The 21,574-nt window shown below is 45.8% G+C and overlaps 1 protein-coding gene across 1 annotated transcript in view; it reads left to right on the top strand.

Moving 5' to 3' along the window:
* Positions 1-21,326, top strand: part of Hem (Nck associated protein 1 Hem) — a 58,599-nt gene extending 37,273 nt beyond the window's left edge. Inside the window, exons 16-23 of the mRNA XM_077693362.1 lie at positions 1,688-1,824; positions 5,409-5,506; positions 7,786-7,879; positions 10,196-10,278; positions 12,662-12,739; positions 15,151-15,235; positions 17,836-17,946; positions 20,983-21,326. Coding sequence (XP_077549488.1) covers positions 1,688-1,824; positions 5,409-5,506; positions 7,786-7,879; positions 10,196-10,278; positions 12,662-12,739; positions 15,151-15,235; positions 17,836-17,946; positions 20,983-21,284 — 988 coding nt within the window. The 3' untranslated portion in view covers positions 21,285-21,326. The remainder of the gene's footprint in view (positions 1-1,687; positions 1,825-5,408; positions 5,507-7,785; positions 7,880-10,195; positions 10,279-12,661; positions 12,740-15,150; positions 15,236-17,835; positions 17,947-20,982) is intronic.
* Positions 21,327-21,574: the final 248 nt, after the last annotated feature.

Genomic DNA, 21,574 nt, shown 5'->3' on the forward strand with positions numbered 1-21,574 from the left:
TACAGCCTTCGTAGTTTTGTATAAGACCGTGTACATAGCCACCGAAAAAAAAATGTAGTTGATTCCTCTGTCATAGGAATTGGTAAAACACGAAAGTGAAATGTGCAGTGAAATCTGCAGCTGAGCATGATTTGCGGGTCGGCGGCTGTCTTGTGGGTGTGCTTGGCGAGCGACGTCCTGCTGCGGGTTGATTCGGCAAAGGTGTTTTGGCGTCATTTAGTGACATATATGACATCAGTGAAATCTTGGTGTATCCCGGTACAAAACACTTTCGTGCTAAAATATAAAACCCAAAAACGAACAACCTTAAGCATGACGTACTGTTTAGTACTAAAAGGTTGCTTCCCTGCAAGAAGACCCCGTGTGCAGGGGTGCACCCTTTACAGGCCGCTTGCTTCCTTGTACTGGCGTCATTTCCGTGACAGATATGACGTCAGTTAAATCTTCGTGAATCCCGGAATAAAACGCTTTCGTGTTGAAATTGTAATCCTAGCAATGCATTTTTCTTCGCTTGACCGCCTTGAAGAACAGCTTTGTGTTCAGCGTTTCATAGGGGTACGTGGGGTCTGAAGGAGGCCCCAGACCTTCAAAGTTTGACATGACACTGCTTATATCACCTGAAAAAGTGTCTTCCCAGCAACGCATTTATGTGCAATAGTGTAGCCTACTTTAGAGATGCTTGGCGTATTTCAGAGTGGTGTAGGTATATGCATTATCCCACAATTTCCTCTTGAGACTTGTCAGTAGTTGGTGCCACTCATACACTCGAAAGTGAGGTACGTGAAATCACCATTAGCAAGACAGGATAGCCTGATTGTAAACACTGGTTCAGCGTTCTAGATACCAGGGACAGAACTTCTTGGTGCTCACTACAGAGTTGCGGTTAGCTCTTCCATTTAGTGCTAGGAGCGTCACTGAGGCATTTGGCTGAGTTTTTTTCTGTGTGCGCTCCCCCCGCACTAAACGCGATCCTTCCCAGGTCACACATCAGTGAGTAATGAAGCACCACAGCCCCAACGGCGAAAGGCGACAATCTTTCCCTTCCGAAATCTTTCGTGACATTTCCAGTGTTCTGCACAGCAGTAAGGCTAAGACATACCATACTTGCGTGATTCTAACATGCCCCCATTTGTAACGCGCGGCTAAGTTCGCACAGGAAAATTCAAAAAAAAAAAAATTTGACACTGACTGTACCATGCAGATGAAAAAGAGATGACACCATGTACCTGGAAAGAGATTTTAAGTGGTGTATGCAGCTGTGGAAGCCAAAAATGATTGTGCTTCATAAGATTTCTTATCCACCTGCTGCTGGAAATGAAGTTATAGCGGGGAACATTGAAGCTGTTTGCGATTTCAAGTGCCTTGATCTTCATAATTCTAGGCGTGGCGGGCTAATTGCAGCAGCACAAAAAAATGTGCAATAGCCGACCAAGGTATGTGGCATGCCACTGAAGAATTAGTGCGCCGAAATTCACTCACGTGATGTTGACAGATTGTTTTTAGTGGATTGAGGTGTATTTTGGAGGGACTTCTTGTTATTCCGTATGACATTTCTGCTGGCCACTTTACAGCCTGTTTCGGTTTTGAGCTTGATTGTAACGCGCTTACAAATATTGTGTCGACCTTTTAGCAAAAAAGGATGCTCGTTATAATCGTGAAAATGCGGTATGTTCGCCCCTTGCACCAGGTACCTGGAGGTCCTCTTACGCAAGGTGACCGCCGGTCACATGTGTTACTCGCCACTTCACCGGGCATTCGTCAACCTGGTGCATGACGGAGGACAGCAGGTGCCCTTCACCGCTGAAGAGTTCTCGGACGTCCAAGGCAAGGCGAACTTCCCTCTGGCCCCCAGTTCCCGTGCTGCGAAGCGTACTGCTGCCGTATTTTCTCGCATATAACCCACCCCAAAAACTCAAAAATTTCAGTGGCAAAGTAGGGGTGCGGATAATACGCGGATTTTCCGTTGAGTGCAGCTTCACGGCAATGTGCGTTGTGCCGTGAAGCCCGTACACAGTAACACTGACGAAGCCTTCCATGGCAGCATTTGCGCGGAACATACCAGGACAAGGAAGAAGAAACAAGGTCGATGGCACTCTAACAACTGAATTTGATTAGCGAATTGTGACTTTCGCCTTGCAGTCACTGTATCCTACTCGCTAAATATACACTTTTTCTGTCTACATAGTACGTGATGTGTTACCGTATAAACCGGAATATAGGTCGAGTTTTTTTCCAAAAAAATCCGCACAAAAGTCACCCCTCGTCTTATATAGTGGTCATTGGCAGAATGTAAATCGTTGTCTGGCAACAATGTGCAAGCGCAGTCCGTCGCCATCGCCATTCGTGTCGGACTGCTCTCACGCACTATCAGGCCTTTATTTGATTTCGCTTTTCTCTAGTTTTTCGTCTTTTACTCGTTTATTGTGCGTACGTTCGTACATTTCTGTACGTCTCTGTTCCGAGATGAGTGACGGCAGTCGACGCCAGTTAGCCGCGGCGTTTAAGCTGACGGCGCTTGAGTCACCGAGCAGAATGGGAATATGGCGGTGCAACGCCAGTTAGGCGTTTCGGAGAAAAGTGTGCGGTACTGGCGGAGCCAGAAAGCTAAGCTGTGCGCGTGCAACCAACCTCTGAAACCGATCGTTCCGTGGACGTCAAGCGGTGCACCCCGAGTTGGAGAACAAAGTGGCGGACTTCGTCCGGGAACTTCGTCCGGGAACTTCGCTCACGATCGCTCCGGAGGCCATGCGCGGACGGGCTCCGCGAACTGTACAATGAGTGGATAGCCAGCGACAACAAAAAGACCTATATGGGCCGGTTGCGACCGTGTCAAGCTGGGTGTCCTTCTCTGGGCAGTCGCTGCCCGACAACATGGTTACACGAGCGTTTAGGAAGTGCTCCACCAGCAACGCGCCTGATGGCATGGAAGATGACAGTGCGAAGCAGTCATCCTTGGACGACTCTGAGAGCTCGGACGAGTGACTTCGGCAGGCATAGCGAGTGGCAGTGACGGACGGGCGTCGAAAATAAATATAGACATTGTGAGTGCGCTTCTGTGCCGAATTTTTTTTTTGTCACCTTTTTCCACCTCAAGGTAGGGGGTCGACCTATATACCGGGTCGACCAATAATCCGGTTTATACGGTACTTGAGCAGTAGCTTTGGTGAAGTTTTTCCTGCATCAAATGTGCAAGCAATACGTGAGGATTTTTTTTCTTTTCCGGCGGGCTGAAAGTGGGGGTGTGGATTATATGCAGGGGTGGGTTATAGCATGATAATTCGGTATATACTAGATGGAAATCTGGCGTTAAGTGTCGCGTTTAGTGACACGCTGCGCTTTGGCAAGTGTGCTGCCTTGTATCGATCAGGAACGTTCCACTTGTCCTTCACGTGGCTCACAAACATGCTGAAAAGTTGCCTGTGGGAAGCTTCGCAGGATTTATTTGTCGGGGATAGTTTAGAATAGAAGCTTCATTCAAGATGAACTTGAAAAAAATTGGTCGTCATGCAGCCCTGCAAAAGTGGATGTCCAGCAAAACTTGTGTAAACCACTACAAGTGGTGATGGAGGAGGGTAGGAAATGTTTCTCATCATCTTGGCAGCCTTGACGCTTGCGCTCGGCTAGTGTCACCAGATAAGGGTACAGAGTATTGGCACTCTTTTCTCCTATTGTTCCGTGCCGCCGCCACGATCATTGGCCAGTTTGCACTACGTGACATTTCTTTACACTCCGATGGTTCATGCATGGTGCCGCCATTTTGTTGTTTATGCGTTTTAGTCGGTCGACGCTGGTAGGCTTAGCTTGTCCTCCCTGCTCTGTGGCTGCGCGCGACTGACGTAGTTCCGAATGCGAATCAAAGATAACACGTGTAACAGCATTTCAGCAGCAGAAGTGTGTCCAAAGATGCCGTTTCGATGCATCTTCGGTAGGGTTTGTTAACAAATGACCCGGTCGAAGTTAACGGCGAGGCCATAAATGCGGCAATCTCGCAACACTGATGAACACCAAAATGGCCGCCGTTGCTGACTTGCGTGCCTCAGTGGCAGTACTCTAATGCCTTATCTACTGGCCCTACGCTCGGCTTCTCTGGCGGTAAATGCTGTGTCATGCCTAGCCTGACGCATGCTCTCGGCGTCTTGGGCAAGAACTGCTCTGTTTAGGGACACAGGTCCTGTCTAACCTTCAAAGATAGCCTGCAAACATAATCTTTACCGGGAACACATGATGGGAGGGTCCCATTGTTCACAGGTGCCTTATCATTCTAATGTGGTTTCAATGCTTGTTTTGTTTTTTGCTTAAATAAATTCTGAGCTCTATGCTGTATGTCTGATTAGCCTGACGCATGCGCTCGGTGTCTTGGAGCCCTGGCATTTTTGCCCTTGGAGATGAAACCGTTGGGGTTTAAAGGTATACAGCTTTGCTGTAAAAAGTACTACCCTTTTTTGTCAATTTTGGCTTCATGTGCAAAAAGAAGCCATGTGGCTAGCCAATCCAAGCAGGAGAGGAACGTTGCTAGATGCTATTACGGCAACTACGACGGCTTGCAATTGCAGTGACCTACTTCCCTCTAGCATATATTAGCACGAAACTCTGTGCTGCGAAGGATGCATTATTCCTGGGACGGGCCGAATGGTTCGAGGGCAGAAGGCTCTGAGAAGGGAGTGTTTGTTATCTTTTAATGGGGCAGAGGAATTGGAGATACTAACTGTAGGTGAATGACTGGACAAGCTACTTTGACACCAGACTGAGGCACAACACAAGGAGGATAAAATAGCGCAAGTTCCGTAGGCAAAATATAACCCCGGGGCTTTTTCTGTTTTTGTTGCACTTTTTTTTTTACCATCACATGGGGAGACCCTCTTTTTCTAATGCATGTAGCATTTGAAATTGCTCCAGTGAGCATCTTTCAAATGCGTGAGCATTTTCATGTGGAATTACCAAGGAAACCTCTCTGTCCATCTGTAGCATCTGGTGCGCTATATCTTTGCCGCAAGTGCGGCTTTCATATTTTTTTCCAACTGTAAAGAAATGTCTTCCCAGTAACACATTTATCACATTTAACTCAGTGTATAGCAGAGCAGCTTACAAAATTATCCACACATGACAATTCTAGGTGCGTAAAGTTAATAGTGGGATAACTGGGACATGTTTTCTAGTGCAGAAAAGGCGGGAACGTAGAAAAAAAAAATATGGACATCCCGTCCGTATTATTCTCTAAGTTTCTGCCTTTTGCACTAGAAAACATGTGACAGTTGTAACTTTGGAGTGTCTGGAATTTCTTACCTTTTATTCTGAAAACATCACTTACGGCAAGCTGTTTTCATTGCCTCCTCTTTGCCAGTGCAGCATTGCACCGAGCACCGCCAAAACAAGCAATGCTACCTTCTTCTGCCTTTGGTCTCTTTCAGAGCTGCGCTCCTTGGCCGAGCTGATTGGACCGTACGGCATGAAGTTCCTCAACGAGAGTCTCATGTGGCACATCGCCAGTCAGGTTGCCGAGCTGAAGGTATGACGGGAATCGCATCGTCGACAACAGCAACAGGCATTCGCGTGAAAGTTGCCGGTTCACCACCGTAATCGGGGATAGCAAATTTTGGCACTGAGCGGGAGACTTCATGTCAGCATACCATATGTGAAAGGGAGGCTTATTTGATGAACATGGATAATTAGTAAATACCTACATACTATGCTTTCCTGGTCTTCAGCTGATATTTGCGCACTTCTGCATTCACCCCTAATGCCTGGTTTTAGCGAGATTCTGACAGTCACTTTTAATTCAAAATTTTGGAGTCAGATTTCTAATTTTACAGTTGTTCGTAGACAGCCTAATTGTAAACATGGTGATGTGGTCAGTGTGCTAGCTAACGGAATTCAGAAGAAAAGCAATGGCCTTAACACTGCACCCTATGGCATGCCACACTATATGGGAGCTGCAGGGGGGGGAAAAATTACAAGCACTTACATACTGACATTTGTTTGAGACAAAATCTATAATCCCGAGTAGCATACAACGCCTGAAAGCTTAAAAATTGAGGTTTCTAATATGGTGCCTCTTGTGCTGAAATACCGTGTTTGCACAATTCTATCGCACACCTTTTCTTACAAAAATAGACTTCAAATTTTTGTGCGCGTTACAATCAGATTCAAAACCGAGGTCTACTACAAAGCAGCCATTAGCATCGCCTTTGACGGTGACTCCTCCCAAAATCCAACTGTCTGTCAGTTCATGAGCATCACGCGAGTAAATTTTGGCATACCTGTTGTGCGCGTAGTTGTAAACTGTCTACTTCCAGCTACATGGTTTGATGTCTTTTATATCTATGCGGTAGAATCGGTGTCATTTTTTTTCCCCCGAATTTTTCAAAGTAAACTTACCTGCGCATTACTATCGAAGGCGCGTTAAAATCGGGCAAATATTATATTCCTTTTGTAATAAAATGCCAGATACCGTATTTACTCGCGTAATCCTCAAACCTTTTTTCCGGAAAAATCGGTGTGATGTTAGGGGGTGCGATAATTATGCGGGGAACAAAATTTGGAGTGTTCAAAACAATATTTCAATAAGTATTATGCATAACCAAGACATCTCCAAGATGGAAGCACAAAATTTTATTCATTGCGGCCAGCCACTGCCCAACTACGCCATCCCACACTTGGTGGTTGGTATAGTTCACTTTAGTAGTGGTGAACCCAAGTGGGAACAGTTTTAGTCTGAGTCAGTTCTGCTAACATCACTGGTCATTGCCTCATCTCCATCCCAACACCAAGTGGTCTCCAGTCGTGTCCAGGGCATTCGATATGCGCGTCTTCTCGAAGCTCTTGACGACGACATCTGCTGCAATCATTCCCCACGATTCTGATATCCAAGTGTACAGCAACTCCACCAACGGTCTGCTTATCTCGCCAGCCAGAGTCAGAGCGTGCTGGCTTTCTGCCATCCACTCTGCATACAGCCTTCGAACGTTATCTTTGGTCGGCTTGTTGAAAGACACGACAGCAAGCTCAGTGCGCAGCTCCTTTAACTTTGCACGTCTTGTTAATCACCTTCAGTTCCTCGTGCTCCATCTCCAGTAGCACACGTTGAACTTGTTGACGCTGAAGTGCCTGCTTGTGTTGCGGGTGCCGTGCTTTGTAGCGTATTCGATAGCGTTCAGCTTGAAAGCGGCTGTATAACTGGTGTATCGCCCCATGGCGAAGCAACATTGAAACCAGCACAGAACAAAGCGGCGAAAAACTTCTCGAAAGGGCAGAAAGCAAGCTGTCAAGGACTGATTAGACTGTGTGCTGCTCCTCCAACAAAGGGCCAACCGCGTGCTGTGCGAACGCCGCCTAGTAGCGTGCACGTGAGACCGGCCCAACGACGGTGCGAGCAGCGTTTGAGAGATGGCGCTAGGCTGCCGTGCGCCTGGATACATTGCGCTCTTCATCGAACGGAGTGGTGCCGAGCGCGTACATCATGTGGGTTTCACGTGCAGATGACTTTTGCCGTTGCAATTTGGGGGGTGCGAGGATTATGCGAGTAAATACGGTATTATATATTCTGTTCTTAGTGTTGTAATTGTGTTAGTTATCGTGTTCGTGCAAAACGAAGGCATGCTCTGTAATAAGTGACTCATTTGACGTGATCTTTTAAAGTGGAACTGCCTCCGCCAATGTACAATACATTTTACCTTCATATCCTCCATGGTCTACATTAGTCGTATCTCAAGAGACCTAATTATTAATTTTATTGTGTAGTGCATATAAATAACTTACTTAATTCTTTCTTATCCCCTGCCTTTTCAGAAAATCGTGCACCAGAACCGTGAGATCCTTATCGAGCTACGTTCAAACTACGACAAGCCTGAACAAATGAGGGAGCTTTTCCGAAAGCTACAGAGTGAGTAAATACCTTTGCCAGCCCTCTTCGTGCTATTGGGACTGGCCCACCAATTGTTTATTGCTTTTTCTCTGTCGTGGCCTGCTATACGACCAAGAGGGTTTGCTTCTATTGTGAGAATATTTTGTTCTTTACCACGTTTCCTACAGGTGCCAGCTTTTGGGCTGTGGGGCTCAAAATGAACTGCGTTGCATGTCCAAGCGGCCAGTGTTGATTCAGCTTTCGACTCGCTGAATTTGATGTGTTGCCTCGTTTAGTACTGTCTCATGCTACTGACTCACTGGCACAACCAGAGTTTACTGCATATTCTGGTATGGGGGCTCACGCTTCGATTCTCAACAGTTTCTTTACTCTTGAGCAATGGACAAAAAAACAGGGTGCTACTGTGTTGCTCAGCGCACTTTTGCAGAAGCCTTGTGAGAATGCTTAATAGTTGAAACTCCGGCATTCAGTTTGATTTGGGCCACCAGTGAGCAAATGGCAAAAGATAGCACGCATATGGGGGAGGTAAGGTTGTGTCACAAGACCTTCTATGTGCCCCTAGTTCCAGCCCACCCCGGACTGTAACACAGCTAACTAATCAACCAGAGAAACTTACGCCGGTTAGGTACTAAGGGCACTAAACTCGGAAGATTAATTAAATGTTCTTATCAAACAGACAAGGCCCATTACCGTAATCTCTGTTTTGTCAGTTTATCATTTACCCACGATGCATCGACAAATTCAATTGCCTGGATGGTGGACCTAAGTGCTGCGGGGCAGTGTTTGATCATAGAATGTAACTTCAGCAAGGTGATGTGTATGGTAGGCCTACCCCGGGTTAGGCCTACCCCGGTTAGGCCTATCCCCTGCCGCTTCGCCTGTCAGTTGAAAATATCTGTTTTGTTTCTCATTCGGTCTTGTGCCCTCTCTCTCTTCTCTCCTTTTCCTTCCGTTCCTCTGTGCTTGCCCTATCTCTCTTTCTCTCTATCTCTCTCTCTGCACGTGCTGCTTGGCAGGACCCCGGATGGCTCAGCGTAAGGCAGCCATGTTTTCTCTCGCTTTCGTTCCTTCATTCTTGCTCATATTCTCCGCGCCTTGTTTTTTCTGCCTTTGCGCTCTGTCCGCGTCCTGTCTTGTCGCTGTCTGTCCCTCAGTTTCAGCCCTCTCTCGATTCTGTCCCGTTGGTGGCTTCTTTTCTGCCAGCCTGTCAGAAATTACGGGTACAGTGTATGGTTTTGCTGTCTCGCTGCGGCATGCTGGCCTTTCGTGTACAAGGTTAGGGCAAAATACATGCACTGTTATATACAGTGGAATCTCGATGATACGATTCTGGATGACATGAATTTTGGGATGATACGAATTTCTGAGAAGTCCTGGCGAAATTTCATTGTTGATTAAATGATTCTGGGGTTTAACGCGCCGACGCAACGCAGGCGATAAGGCGCGCCGTAGTGGAGGGCTACGGATTAATTTTGACCACCTGGGGATCTTTAACGTGCGCCGAAATCTCGTACACACGGGCATTTTTGCTTTTCGCCTCCATCAGAAAAGCGGCCGCCGCGGCCGGGAATCGAACCCGCGACTTCGTGCTCAGCAGCGCAACGCCTTAGCCAGAAATTTCATTGTTTGCAATGGGCGAAATTTCACCTGTTACAAACAGACCTGCGCGGTTGAGTGCAAAATCAACACGGCCGGTTGAGTTCAAAATCAAGACTGACTGCTCTCATTGCGTCAGTTGTAAAGTGGGCGCGAAGTTAGCTGTTACAAAACGCTGGCACAACCACGCAAAAAAAAGAAAATAAAGCATGTCCGGGGGGAATCGAACCCGGTACATTAGTGCTATTATCCGAGACACAACCTCTACACCAAATCTGAAGACTGAGCATAGTGTCTAATCAGCCGGTTTCGCTTTCGACTGGACGGAACTGTACAAATTTCACGCCGGCCGTCTCAATTGTATTCCGCCTGGACCGAAGGATAACCCACAGCGCTGCATTCCGTCTGGACGGAACTTTAGCACTTTTTATATCGTTCCGTCTGGACGGAACACTAGCCACAGCCTTTTGTATATGGGATGTATCTGTATGTATGTCTGTATCCATGTTGGGATGTATTCATATACTGTAGGGATTACGGGATGTACCTGTACGTATCTTTTGATGCCATACCTCAGAGTAATCGTCACTAAGCCTAACAACAAAATGCTTACTAGCTATGGCATTCGTGTACCTCAACCTTGCATGCACATTGATAATTGGTGGCAGGTTTGTGTGCCCAGGGGGAGGTTTTTGTTTCTATACACCTTTCGTGTGTGCTCGGTTGGGCTTGCTGCAGATGTGGACAGCGTTCTTCAGCGGATGACCATCGTCGGCGTCATACTTTGCTTCCGGACTCTCGCTCAAGAGGCCCTCCACGATGTAAGCGCTCTTCTTGTTTCTGTAAATTCACCAGCTGCGAGGGCCTCGCAAAAGCTGTGCTTGTGCTCAGTGGTGGAGACATTTGATGAGATTGGGAGCAGTGGGTTACTTCAGTTTTGTTTATAGCTCCCAACTAGTACTACAGTTGAACCTCGATATAACGAACCTCGATTTAACGAAATTCGCGATATAACGAATTTTTTCCAGTTTTCTACCAAAATTTTGCTAAATCCATGTATTTTTATCTCGATTTTACGAAGTAATTTTGTGCAGCGCTTTCGATTTAACGAAGTCACGGCGAGAAAGGAAGAACGAAATTCCGGTCGAGGCACGTTTTATTTTGCCTCTCAGAGCCTACATTGAAAACATTAATTACTCACATTTACTGATAAAAGGCTAAAATGAAAGAAAAGCGGTGAATTATGCGGTTGACAACAATTAAAAGCGATAAAAGCTGCTGCTCAAAAACCGCTAGCGGTCATGGACAGTTTAATAGTGCCGCCACCATTTTGACGTCTCCATCGTTGCCTACGCAACGCCCTCTATGCTTAGGCTGCCGAAGCCTACTTCAAGTGTTTTTTTTTTTTTTCTACGCGTCTTTGCTCACGGTGCTGCTGCTCTAGGTTGTGCTCGCTGATAACCACAGTAATATTTTGTTCGTCCATCATTAGATGAGTCTTATAAGCAGCATGAGCACTCCAAGGGAAAGAAAAGTGTTCCGAACAAGAGCCTGTAGAAGTGTCAGTGAAACCGACGGTAGACCGACGGCCACCGAAGTGATGGATGCCATCGACGTTCTGCGGAGGCACGCAGGCGCACGCGAATGTTTAAGAGCAAGCCTTGTTAACGCTGTCAGCATACGAGCGTCACGTAAAGCCCACCCTGGTCAAGAAACGCCAAGCACTGCTTACGGACTTCTTCACTACGGCTTGAACATCGAGTGCTGGTGGCAATAAATTGCTCTCCGAACGTGGTCAAAACGTGTTCATTATACAGCTGCGATGCGGAGAAATCGTTTTTTTAGGGCTCAGCGGGCATACAAGTAATTGCTTAATCAAATTTGGCCAGAAGATATTTAATGTAAGCTTTCCACTTTAGCGGGAGCACGTAAGCGCTGCTCCACAAAGTGAAGCGGTCTGTGTGTACTCCGCTCAATTCTCAATCATGGCTTTATCTCGAGTGTCGTGGTTGCATCACGCGCCCATACTGCAGAGCCTTTGTGCATGAAAAAAGTCTTTAGAAAGCTTTATAGCACCCTTCCGCTGTTGGCCCGCCGCACCCCTCAACGCCGCGGCCAAGCCTACTACTGAACGGACGAAAAGAGGCGTAACTTTGAACCAGCACCTCACCGGGGTGAAGTTCACGGGGCACGGACGCGGGTTCAATGGACTAACAGCGGCGTTTAGTAGTGACCGAAATGAAAAAAAGAAAAAGTGAAAACCTAGTCTGCTATCATATTTAATGAGGCGTTGCGGAAAAAGCGCCGGTTTCACGACGACACGAACTACGGTCGGCTATCCGAATTCCATTGCCTAAGTGTTGAGGCTCTTAATTCACACAATTTTCGCGGCCAGTTTTAGTACAAATTTCGCTTTAAGTGGAGAGGTAACTACATAGCAGTTGTTTCTGAGCGATGGGCAAGGTTTTGAAACCTCAATAACTGGTTAAATTAACTGTAAAATCGAAACCTCGATTTTACGAAATTCTCGATTTAACGAAATTTTCGCCCGCAAGTACGACTTCGTTATATCGAGGTTTAACTGTAGTACTTCTGGCTGGAGGTATAGAGTCAAACTGAGGTGAATTGAAATGGGAGGAAGGATGAAAATAGTTGGTGTATATGATATGATGGGGATCATTTTTATCATTAGCAAAACATTTTATTGCAATGTTTATTGCAAGCAACATATTTTGAAATATATAATATGATTGGGATAATTTTCATCATACCGTATGCAAAACATTTTATGTTTATTGCAAGCAACATAGTTCGAAATATATAATTTCGGCATAAGTAGCTTTGACTGATATTCAATTTTTTCGTGTTTTAAACCAGGTAGCATTTGTGAGAAAAGCCTCCTTCACACGTTCCTGTTAGAATTTTTCTGATGTTTTCTTTTCGATTCCTCTGCATTTCTCCTTTTGTTTTATTTTCTTTGCTCCTTTATTGCTGTTTATTGCTCCATTATTGCTGACAATGTTTGAGAAGCCATCCGGTTTATTTGTGAGTAAATTGGTTGAGGCTCCTCCAATTTAAGCTTGGCTGAGTGTTCCGACGGTTGTGGGTGCGAACAGATATTCTTTTTCAAGTTCTAGTTTGCTAGTAGTAGTTTAGTAATAACTGCCGTTATTAGTTTGCTCACGGAAGGCATAATGCATGCAGGTCCTGTCTGTGAGAATACCATTCCTGCTGAGCTCGGTGGCAGACCTGAAGCACCACGTCTCAAACGGAGACTCCCTGGTGAGTTTTTTTCTTCTGTGCTCTTTTTAACAGTTGCTTAACGAATTCCCTCTTGGACGTTGTGGTATCCTAAACTGTACCTTTTCATATATGATCTGCCTAATTTGCATAACTTACCTCGATGTGGGCAATTCACAACAAGAGAGAAACGGAACCCACCTAACCACCCTCCCAATTGTAGTTTTCCTCGTTGATTTGGGTTTGAGAATATTTGGACTGTTTTCAGTCAGAACCTGGTGACAACGTGATAGCAAACAACTAAGTTAGTTAGGCTGCGTGCCACCAGAAGCGTGGACAGTCAGGTACAAAAATTTAGATAATGCAGTTGCAGTATTTAACAAAAAAAAGAGGAAATTAAATGTTTGTTGACACGTGCCAACGGAGCAAGAATATGTAGGAGGTGAAACGGCCCATTGCGGCAAGCGCGATCAAGCGACCAGATAATGTCACAGAGATAACCAAGACGGACTGCACAGCTTCGTCGCTGCGACAGTGAAGGAGAGGGTAGCAGCACCTGATGGACGAAATGATAGCGGTCACAGTTCATCCCGTGGCAGCGCAGTGAAAGGCCGATCGCAGCAGCCGGCAGTTTCTTCACCCATGGCAGATGCCTCTAGCTTGACCTATGACGAGCGCTTGTGACATTATCTGGCTGAGCCAGGACGCCTTGTTTCCCGTCCTGTCTTATACTTGCTCCGTGCACGTGTCTGACGTTGGACTTAGGGTGTCCGTTGACAGTCCTGGGTCGTTCATGGTGGCTCACATCAGTCCGTGGAGCGCAATCTTTGTTTTATGCCCGTTTTGCCCAATGCACAAAAACATACTTTTGCACATGGAACATTTGGCTGGTGTAAGTATCCTATGGTTGTAAATTTTAAAAAAAGGAAGATTCTGCGCTCCAGAGAGGGCAGCCCACACTTACCGTTTGGTTGCGACGCTGGTCATGCCTTTGAGCTATCACTATTAGACAGCCCAGAAAGTGGCTTCGATGGCTAGGGAATTTTGTGGACTTTTGATGCCAACTTCTCAATTGCCAAGGAATTCAGGCTTAGTCTTTTGTTTTGTTCTTTTCTGTGTGTAAAGTAAACAGAAAAAAAAAAGGAATGAAAGGGGAAGGACATTTGGTTCGTTAGTGCAGTGTCGCTGGATCTTTTGCCAATGCTGGTTGCACATTTATGGCAGTGCAGTTTCGTATATCCCCTTGGTGAAAAATACCCCTGTCAAACATGCCTAGTAAGTACACTTCCATGTAATGTACTCGGCTAAAATGTCATTCGGGCGCAGCTAAACGGCAAATGCGAATGACATTTTTCACGGAACTGGCATTAAGTTGAGTGTGTTCCCGAAACGCACTTTACCCGGGCCGGCTCGCCGAGTGAGTAATCTTTCCAGCGGATTCCAAAAATGGGGATAAATAACATAAAACAGTGAGCGTTTAGATGGAAATAGGTAATGTTAAAAGTTAATTACAGGTATGTTGTTGATTTGCTTTTACAAAAAGAGAAGCAGAGATGAAAAACAAGAAAGTAACCTCCCACTCAATGACGTGCCAGCGCCGCTTGGGGGGGTTTTGCTCCAGGCAGCCGTTCTCTGCGGCATTCTCGTAGGCGGTTTCCTGTGGCCCTGTGGTTTTGTTCCCGTTTCAGCCTTTTCTCTGTTATATTCCATGCTTTCAGATAATTTCCCCCAAAAGATAATGCTGCTGCGATTCGCTGTGCAGTGAATAACAGTGAAGATGTTAGAGCCGCTGTCCCGACTCTCTTTTTTCTTGACTTGTGCAAGGCGCTGATTGTGATTTTGAACGATGTGAACACAACGATATGTTTACATGTTTCTCATGTGATAAAGGGGGGAATTTCAAGTAATTTTGCAAAATATTATCGCCAGCTATCGTCACTGACATCATGGCCAAGGGCACTTTGTTTCTTCATTTAGCAGCACGCAGCCAAAGTGTCATTCCGGAAGCCCGAGTGCACTTGGCATAAACGCACTTAAATAGGCACATTCGACAGGTGTATAAGGCCTGTTTTCAGAACGAAAGAGAAAGAGGGAACAATCTTGTTTTCTTTTTTACTTATATGTTCATTAACCAACCTTCATCAAAACAAAAACACAAGTACATAAAACATAGTGTTCTCTAAGTGTAATTTGTTTTGGTTACTTAATTCAACCAACTTTCGTAGAGAAAAGACTCAAAAATATACAAGAACCGACATAGGGGCATCTCGCTGTGAAGTTGACAGTATCTTGAATGCAGCTACAAATTTACTATCCTTGTCATGAGCCTAGTAGCATGGTGTGATTTTGTCGCGTGGCCACTGTGTTTCTATCTAGTTTTGCAATTTCAGTGTGCATGAATTTTTACATCTGGGCACACACGAATTTCTACGACGCTTCTTTCTTTATTTCAGGTGGTGAGTGAGATGGCTTCCGCTGCGGGTCTCTCGTGCAAGGTCGACCCAGCCCTGGTGGCAGCCTTGAGGTCGCAGAAGAATGGTCAGAGCGCACACTTTGCTCATACATATAGACACTTTCGCATAGGCTGACATTTCTACTGCGTCTTGTACAGCCGAACTTTTGTCGTAGAATATGATATATCGTATGTCTGGCTTTTAGCAGGCGTTTGTCGGTACAAATGTGCTTCACAATGCGTAATCTTCATCGTCACCATTAGAGGTGAGCGAGGAAGTTGTAGAACAGAATGGTGCATCTTTCTTTGTCTTCGGGAGATGCTTCGTAATCCCACTTATGAGGACAGAGTTCTACTTTTCACATTACTAAGTTTCGAATTGCGGAGGATGCGCACACAGGCACATGTGTGTATGAATCACGTACCACCTGTCGTATTCTTTTTTTGTAATACTGCTTTCGTATTCTATTTTGTCATATTCTATTTCTTTGAAGAGTGAACTGCAAACTTCTTTTTATTTTTGTTTATTTACTTGCATTAAACTGTCGACCAAAGCTTTTTCTGTCTTTTTTTTGTCCTGGTAAGTAAGATGCACTGCACAGTGCTGCAGCCTATGATCAAAGCTGGGCCGAAGCAAACACATTTTTGAGAGGTTATACAGTCTAATCCCGCTACAACGAAGTCCGCTTCAACGAAATTTCCGCTTCAACGAAATACTATTTCCAATTCCCCGTCAGCTACCATAGAAGTCAATGCAACAAAGTCCTCGCCACAACGAACCATTTGTCTGGCTTGCTTTCGCTTCAACGAAATTTTCGATGAATTGGGCTGGGTTTGAACAATTATTTTACAATAAAATAAGCATAGCGCCAGCTATTTGTAACTTTTTAAACATTCAGGACGCTTAGTTTCACCGAAAACATGCGCGGTGCGCCCACACCGCCACCCAAAAAAAAAAAAAAAAAAAAAAAACTCGTAGGCGGACGCCATTGTTTGATGGTGATAACGATGTGGCTGGCCGTCTTTACATGAGGCACAGGCCCGGTTCGCCAAGCCGGAGCTACAGCCAATCTGTATCCAATTGAAATCGCACGAATGTGCTCCGCTCATGGAGGAAAGAAAAGGTTAGGAGAGGCCCTGACGTCACATTTGTGAAGCCGAGTTTCGCCATGACTTGAGCCCACTGAGCCCAGCACTCTATCCCATCATCCTTTGCTATCTCCGGTTTGATTTGACTAACATGGCGTCGCCCTGCCCTCCCGCTTCGCAGCGAAAACAGCTTCGTCGCTAATTCCTCGGTGCGATGTCATGTTCTAAGCTGTTGATTTCGCCTTCAATTTGCCCATTCTAACCCTCGCCCAAAGTTTCAATCGAAAAATGGCCTTCGTTTTTGAGATAGAAGGACGATTTTCAGCTCCTAAGCCTGGCAAAGTAGCGTTTGTCGTCGTCATAGCAACAGGCTCGCGGGATGGCGAACGCATACGAGTTAACGCCGCCTCCGACGGCGGAGTTTTCAAACTGGCCTAATCTAAAAACATTTGTCGTAGCGACCGTACTGGTTTGCAAGCGTAGCGAGGCAGCCACGTACCAAGCGCCTTAAAATTTTGTCCGTTCTATTTGCCAAAATTTGGCCACCGCAGTTGTAAACAAGTAAGCAACATTGTCCATGGGCTCAAGAAAAATGACGCCACTTCCTCCACACTTTTCGCAATGCATTGGGATGCTCGGGGCCTCTCCTGAGTTTCTTTCCTCCATGGCTCCGCTGCTGGCGCGGCGCCGTCATGTATGCGTTGTGGCTCGTGAGCAGCTGTCCTTGCCGTTTTCCTTCTACCATTCTTCATAGCCAAGAGCAAAAATCATGTTTTCGTGTTTGGTCTTGAAGCCAAGTCATCCTATCTTAGTCGCGAGCGCGCGGTCATGTTTAATGCAAGCGCACGCGTTTTGCCTGCCAAGGTCAGTAGCTGCCGTGCCGTCAGAGGATAAGATAACGCCACTGCTCCTGCTACAAGCGACGGGGGGCTTCCGACCGCCTAGCAGCTATCTGAAAGTTATCAGCTCGGTGGGCACGCCTTGTTGTGCAGCAATACGTTTTCCGCCTGCATTTCTTCACCCCCCTCCGTAACGCGTTCTTTGCGTGCAGTGAACATAGATAACCATTGGTATGTTTGTTATCAGAATAAACGTGACGTTATTGCGCGTCACTCCTTTTTCTAAACATTGTTTTTTTGCTGCCAATGATGCGGAAACATACGGGGCTATTTTTCGGGCCTTTCCGTGGTGTGTTGGGGCGGATTTCGGCTCAACGAATTTTCGCTTCAACGAAATTTTTCGCGCGTCCCGCCAATTTCGTTGTAGCGGGATTCGACTGTATGTTTTTCCATGGCGGTCATTCGTATGCCAGAACTTCTGCTTTGTTGAATGTTACTTTGTTGAATGTTACTTGTTGAATGTTACTTTGTCACTTCCATAAAATCGCTCCACACTTAAAACCTGTTTGTAAACTGCAGCGCAGTGCTTGATAATCACGGCATCAAAAGCAAGGTGCTAAATTGCTTTCATTCGAAGTGGGCTTGCAGTCGTAGGTGACGTTACATGTCACACGTGTAAAGCGGTTTTCACACCTTTTCGAAACACTGCATGAAACTGCCACTCGCCTAAGATGCCTTTGGTGGCATTTATTGTGCAGATTTGGGAGATGACGAATACCAAGTGGCCTGCCTCCTGATGGTCTTTGTGGCCGTCTCACTGCCTAAGCTTGCACGGACCGAAGGCTCCGTCTACAGGGCTTCACTTGAAGGTATTTCAACCTCGATTCTACTGCGACCTGCGTCGCTAAATTGCTGTATGTTTAGAGTGTCCCTAATTCCTCTAGCATAGCATGGCCCTGTTTCTCCAAATGACTCAAAAACCTGATAAATATTTTTCTCAATACTTTAGGGGGGACACTGGTCAGTTTCTTCTAACTTTCAAGTAAACTTTGGGAAACCTATCAGTCTTGCTGATTTTTTTCCACCCGATTTCAAATATGGCATTACAGTTAAACCTCGTTATAACGAAATTGAAGGGGCACCGCGATTTGCTCGTTATAGCCAATATTTCGTTATAGCCGTAGCCGACATTTACTGCAAATATTATGCATTGTAGTTACCTAAAACAAAAAGCGGGCGAAATAGCATCTTGCTGCACGGCGATAGTCAGTAAAATAAACACATTCCGGAGGTAAAAAGGAAAAGTCACGAACCTACTTTATTGCAGTTCAAAACTCGTATTTCGAACAGACTTGGCTATGAAGAAGTCCGTAAATGGACATTGATGCACCTTCCTGATGCGAGCGATTGCTCCCTCAGCTGCGGTCGCTACGTTCACGCCATCTTCGCCGCCCTCGTGCGTGCCGAAGTAGCGACGCAGCACGTCCACCGCATCAGCCTCCGACGCAGTCCTTAGCGCTTCTTTTCAAGCCATGTGCAACAGCGCTGACGATGGACTCGGTTGCTCACGATGGTGGACAGCGTACTCGTCCACAAGTCAAAGTCTCTTTGCCACCTTGACGGGGTGCACCTTCCTTCGCGCCCTATGCGACGGCTTTTATCATAGCCGTTTTCTGTTCAAGCGTGATAGTCTTTCGCTTTCGCTTCCCACCTGTCGCACTCGCGGTGTTGTAATCACGCCGGCAGTACGATAAAAGATATGCCAAAACCCACGCACACACAACTACGCAGCGACGCCGGCGATGCGAAAAGAGGAGGTGGGGGGGAGAGGAAGGCGACGCAACCGCGCGCGCCGTGTGCATTGGGGTTCTTCTCGGGCTCACCGCGGATAGTCCGCGGATTCCCCGAAGCCATAGGGATACGTGAGAAAATCGAACGTTGAACTGCTTCTCGGGGAGCCCGCGGTGAGTCCAACACTGTTAATCGAAGGGCCCCATTGTCTGCATGCCGTGCGCAGCGAGAGGAGGGTGGGGGCTTCGCGGGCGCAGCGTCCGCATGGCGCGCCAGCCAGCTTCGTGCGCGTGGCGGGAGTTTTGAACTGCTAATACAGTTGCCGCGTCACGCACTGTCTCAAATCCGCGTTGCGCACTGTTGTAAAATTAGCTCAAAATTTGATTTCTCAACGAAATTTGTTCGTTATATCCCGTAACGGGGAAATTTTACCTCGTTAAAACGAGGTTTTAAATACATTGGTTTCTATGGGGACTTTCAAGGGGAATTACGATTTGCTCGTTATATCCATTATTTCGTTATAGCCCGTCTCGCTATAACGAGGTTTAACTGTATTTCTTGAGTCAGTCAATTAGTTCCCCAAGATAGTTAGGAGATAATTAGCAATTTTTAGTCAAACAATAGACAAAACAATGTTCATAAAACTGTAATCTTTATATTTTTCATAATATGAACCGTGTGAATGCAATAATCGAAGCAGTTTTTTGATGCATCGCTTGGAACTAATTTTACAGCTCATTAAACTTTGTTGGTACCATTGGTAAGGAACCATTTTGAGTGCCCATTTCAAATACTGAAAATTAATGAGCTGTAGAATTAGTTGCATGCGATGCATCAAAAAACTGCTTCGATTATTGCATTCACCAGGGTTAATAGTATTGGAAAATATAAAGATTTCAGTTTTATGGGCAACACTGTTAGTCAAAAATGGCTAACTATCTCTAATTATTTTGGGAATTAATTGACCAACTTAAAAAACAATGACATATTTGAAATCGGTTAGAAAAAAACAACAAGACTGACAATTTTCACAAAGTTTACTTGAAAATTAGAAGAAGTTGCTTTAACTCTTTCGGGACCACTCCATAGGGTTTCACGAGCCTGCAGAATACAAATTTTCACTCGATGGAACACCTAGCGACATCTGAGAGATAGTTTGAAAACTATAGTTTTCTCTTTTGTGAAGTTTCTTGTTTTATCGCCAGGCAGCAACGTATCAGATATTTTATTCTGACGGGCAGTGGTTTCGAATGTAAACAAACATGGCGTCATACTCGCGCGAGCGCGATAAGAAATCCGCCTCATCTCGTCTCGCATATCTCCGCCTTCTACTGTGGATTTTAACGATGAGAGTGGCAGTGAAGAGTCAGAATGCGGCTTTAGAGATCGGATTTCAGCTAGAGTGAGGATTCAGGTGTCGATCAGCCTGAAACATCAAATCGCGCTCAAAGGTGGGTGTTGGTTTCGGTTTCAATTGTCTCTGGAGTAGGTATGTGCGCTTGAAATATGTTCTGGCTGGTTTATATTTGTTCGCTAGGGTGTTAACTGCCTATGGTGGTGATCTCCTGCCACCATCTCAGAAAGGGATCAAGTTTTCGCCGAGACGAAAGCCCGGCGTGTACCTGGGCGACGACGTAGCCATGGCCCTAGTGTCAAAGAGATCACGCACAAAACAAAAAACCAGTTACACCTAGCCGCATCAAACTTTCGCGATGAAGAAACAAAGCATTGCGTTAGATTTTGTATATCCTGAAATAATTTTATTCTTTTTTAATATTCTTATATTTACGCTTTTTTCTATCTTTTTCTGTAGTTTTTTTACAAAGTTCTTACTTCAAGATTTTTTCATGGTTCTATCGTCAGTGTTGAAGTAAAACTTGGTATTGTATGGCAAAGAACATATAATTAGCTGCATTTTGGTATATGCTAAGGTAGGATGGTGCCTTTGCTTTATGTAATAAAAAATTTGTAGCGAGACATCACTTCTTCATCACTTTTTCGGGCGGTCCCGAAAGAGTTAAAACCAGTGTCCCCCCCTTAACAAATTACCATAAGTGTAAGGGTTGAAAAATACTTTAACCATGTTCGTAAACTGCACGGTCTCTAAATTGCAGCCCACAGCAACAACATGCACTGCCTGGCACACGCTGTCAACGCCCTCGCCGGATCTCTCTTCACCATTTGCGGCCACGACGACATCGAGGACCGGCTCAAAGAGTTCTTGGCACTGGCCTCGTCCAGCCTGCTCCGTCTTGGCCAGGAAGCCGACCGGGAAGCCGGCCGCGAAGCCGTCTTCCTCTTGCTCCACCTCCTGGTGGACGAATCACCATTCCTCACCATGGACCTGCTCGAATCGTGTTTCCCTTACGCCCTCCTCCGAAACGCCGCCCACGCCGTATACAAAGCTGAGGCCTAAGCGGTGTGCGTTATAATAAAAAGCGGATAATTCGTTTTTTTTCTACTTCAGCATTCCCGTGATTTTGGGGGGACTGTTCGCCTCAACCGTAGTTATCATACAGTTGGACCCATTTGTAACAATCTCGAATATCTGCGATCATTGCTTTTGCCGACCAGTCAGCACGTCCACTTGAAACCTTCTGTACACATTGCGAGTTTTGTAATGCATATTATTATGACAAGCTGTTTTCTAATCCTCTTAAAATCAACTGTACTGTAGATCGACTGCATTTTGTGTTTTGTTTGGCA

Source organism: Haemaphysalis longicornis, unplaced genomic scaffold, assembly GCF_048455015.1.
Source record: "Haemaphysalis longicornis isolate Haplotype H1 unplaced genomic scaffold, Haemaphysalis longicornis Haplotype H1 scaffold_12, whole genome shotgun sequence".
In the NCBI taxonomy this organism is placed as follows: domain Eukaryota; kingdom Metazoa; phylum Arthropoda; class Arachnida; order Ixodida; family Ixodidae; genus Haemaphysalis; species Haemaphysalis longicornis.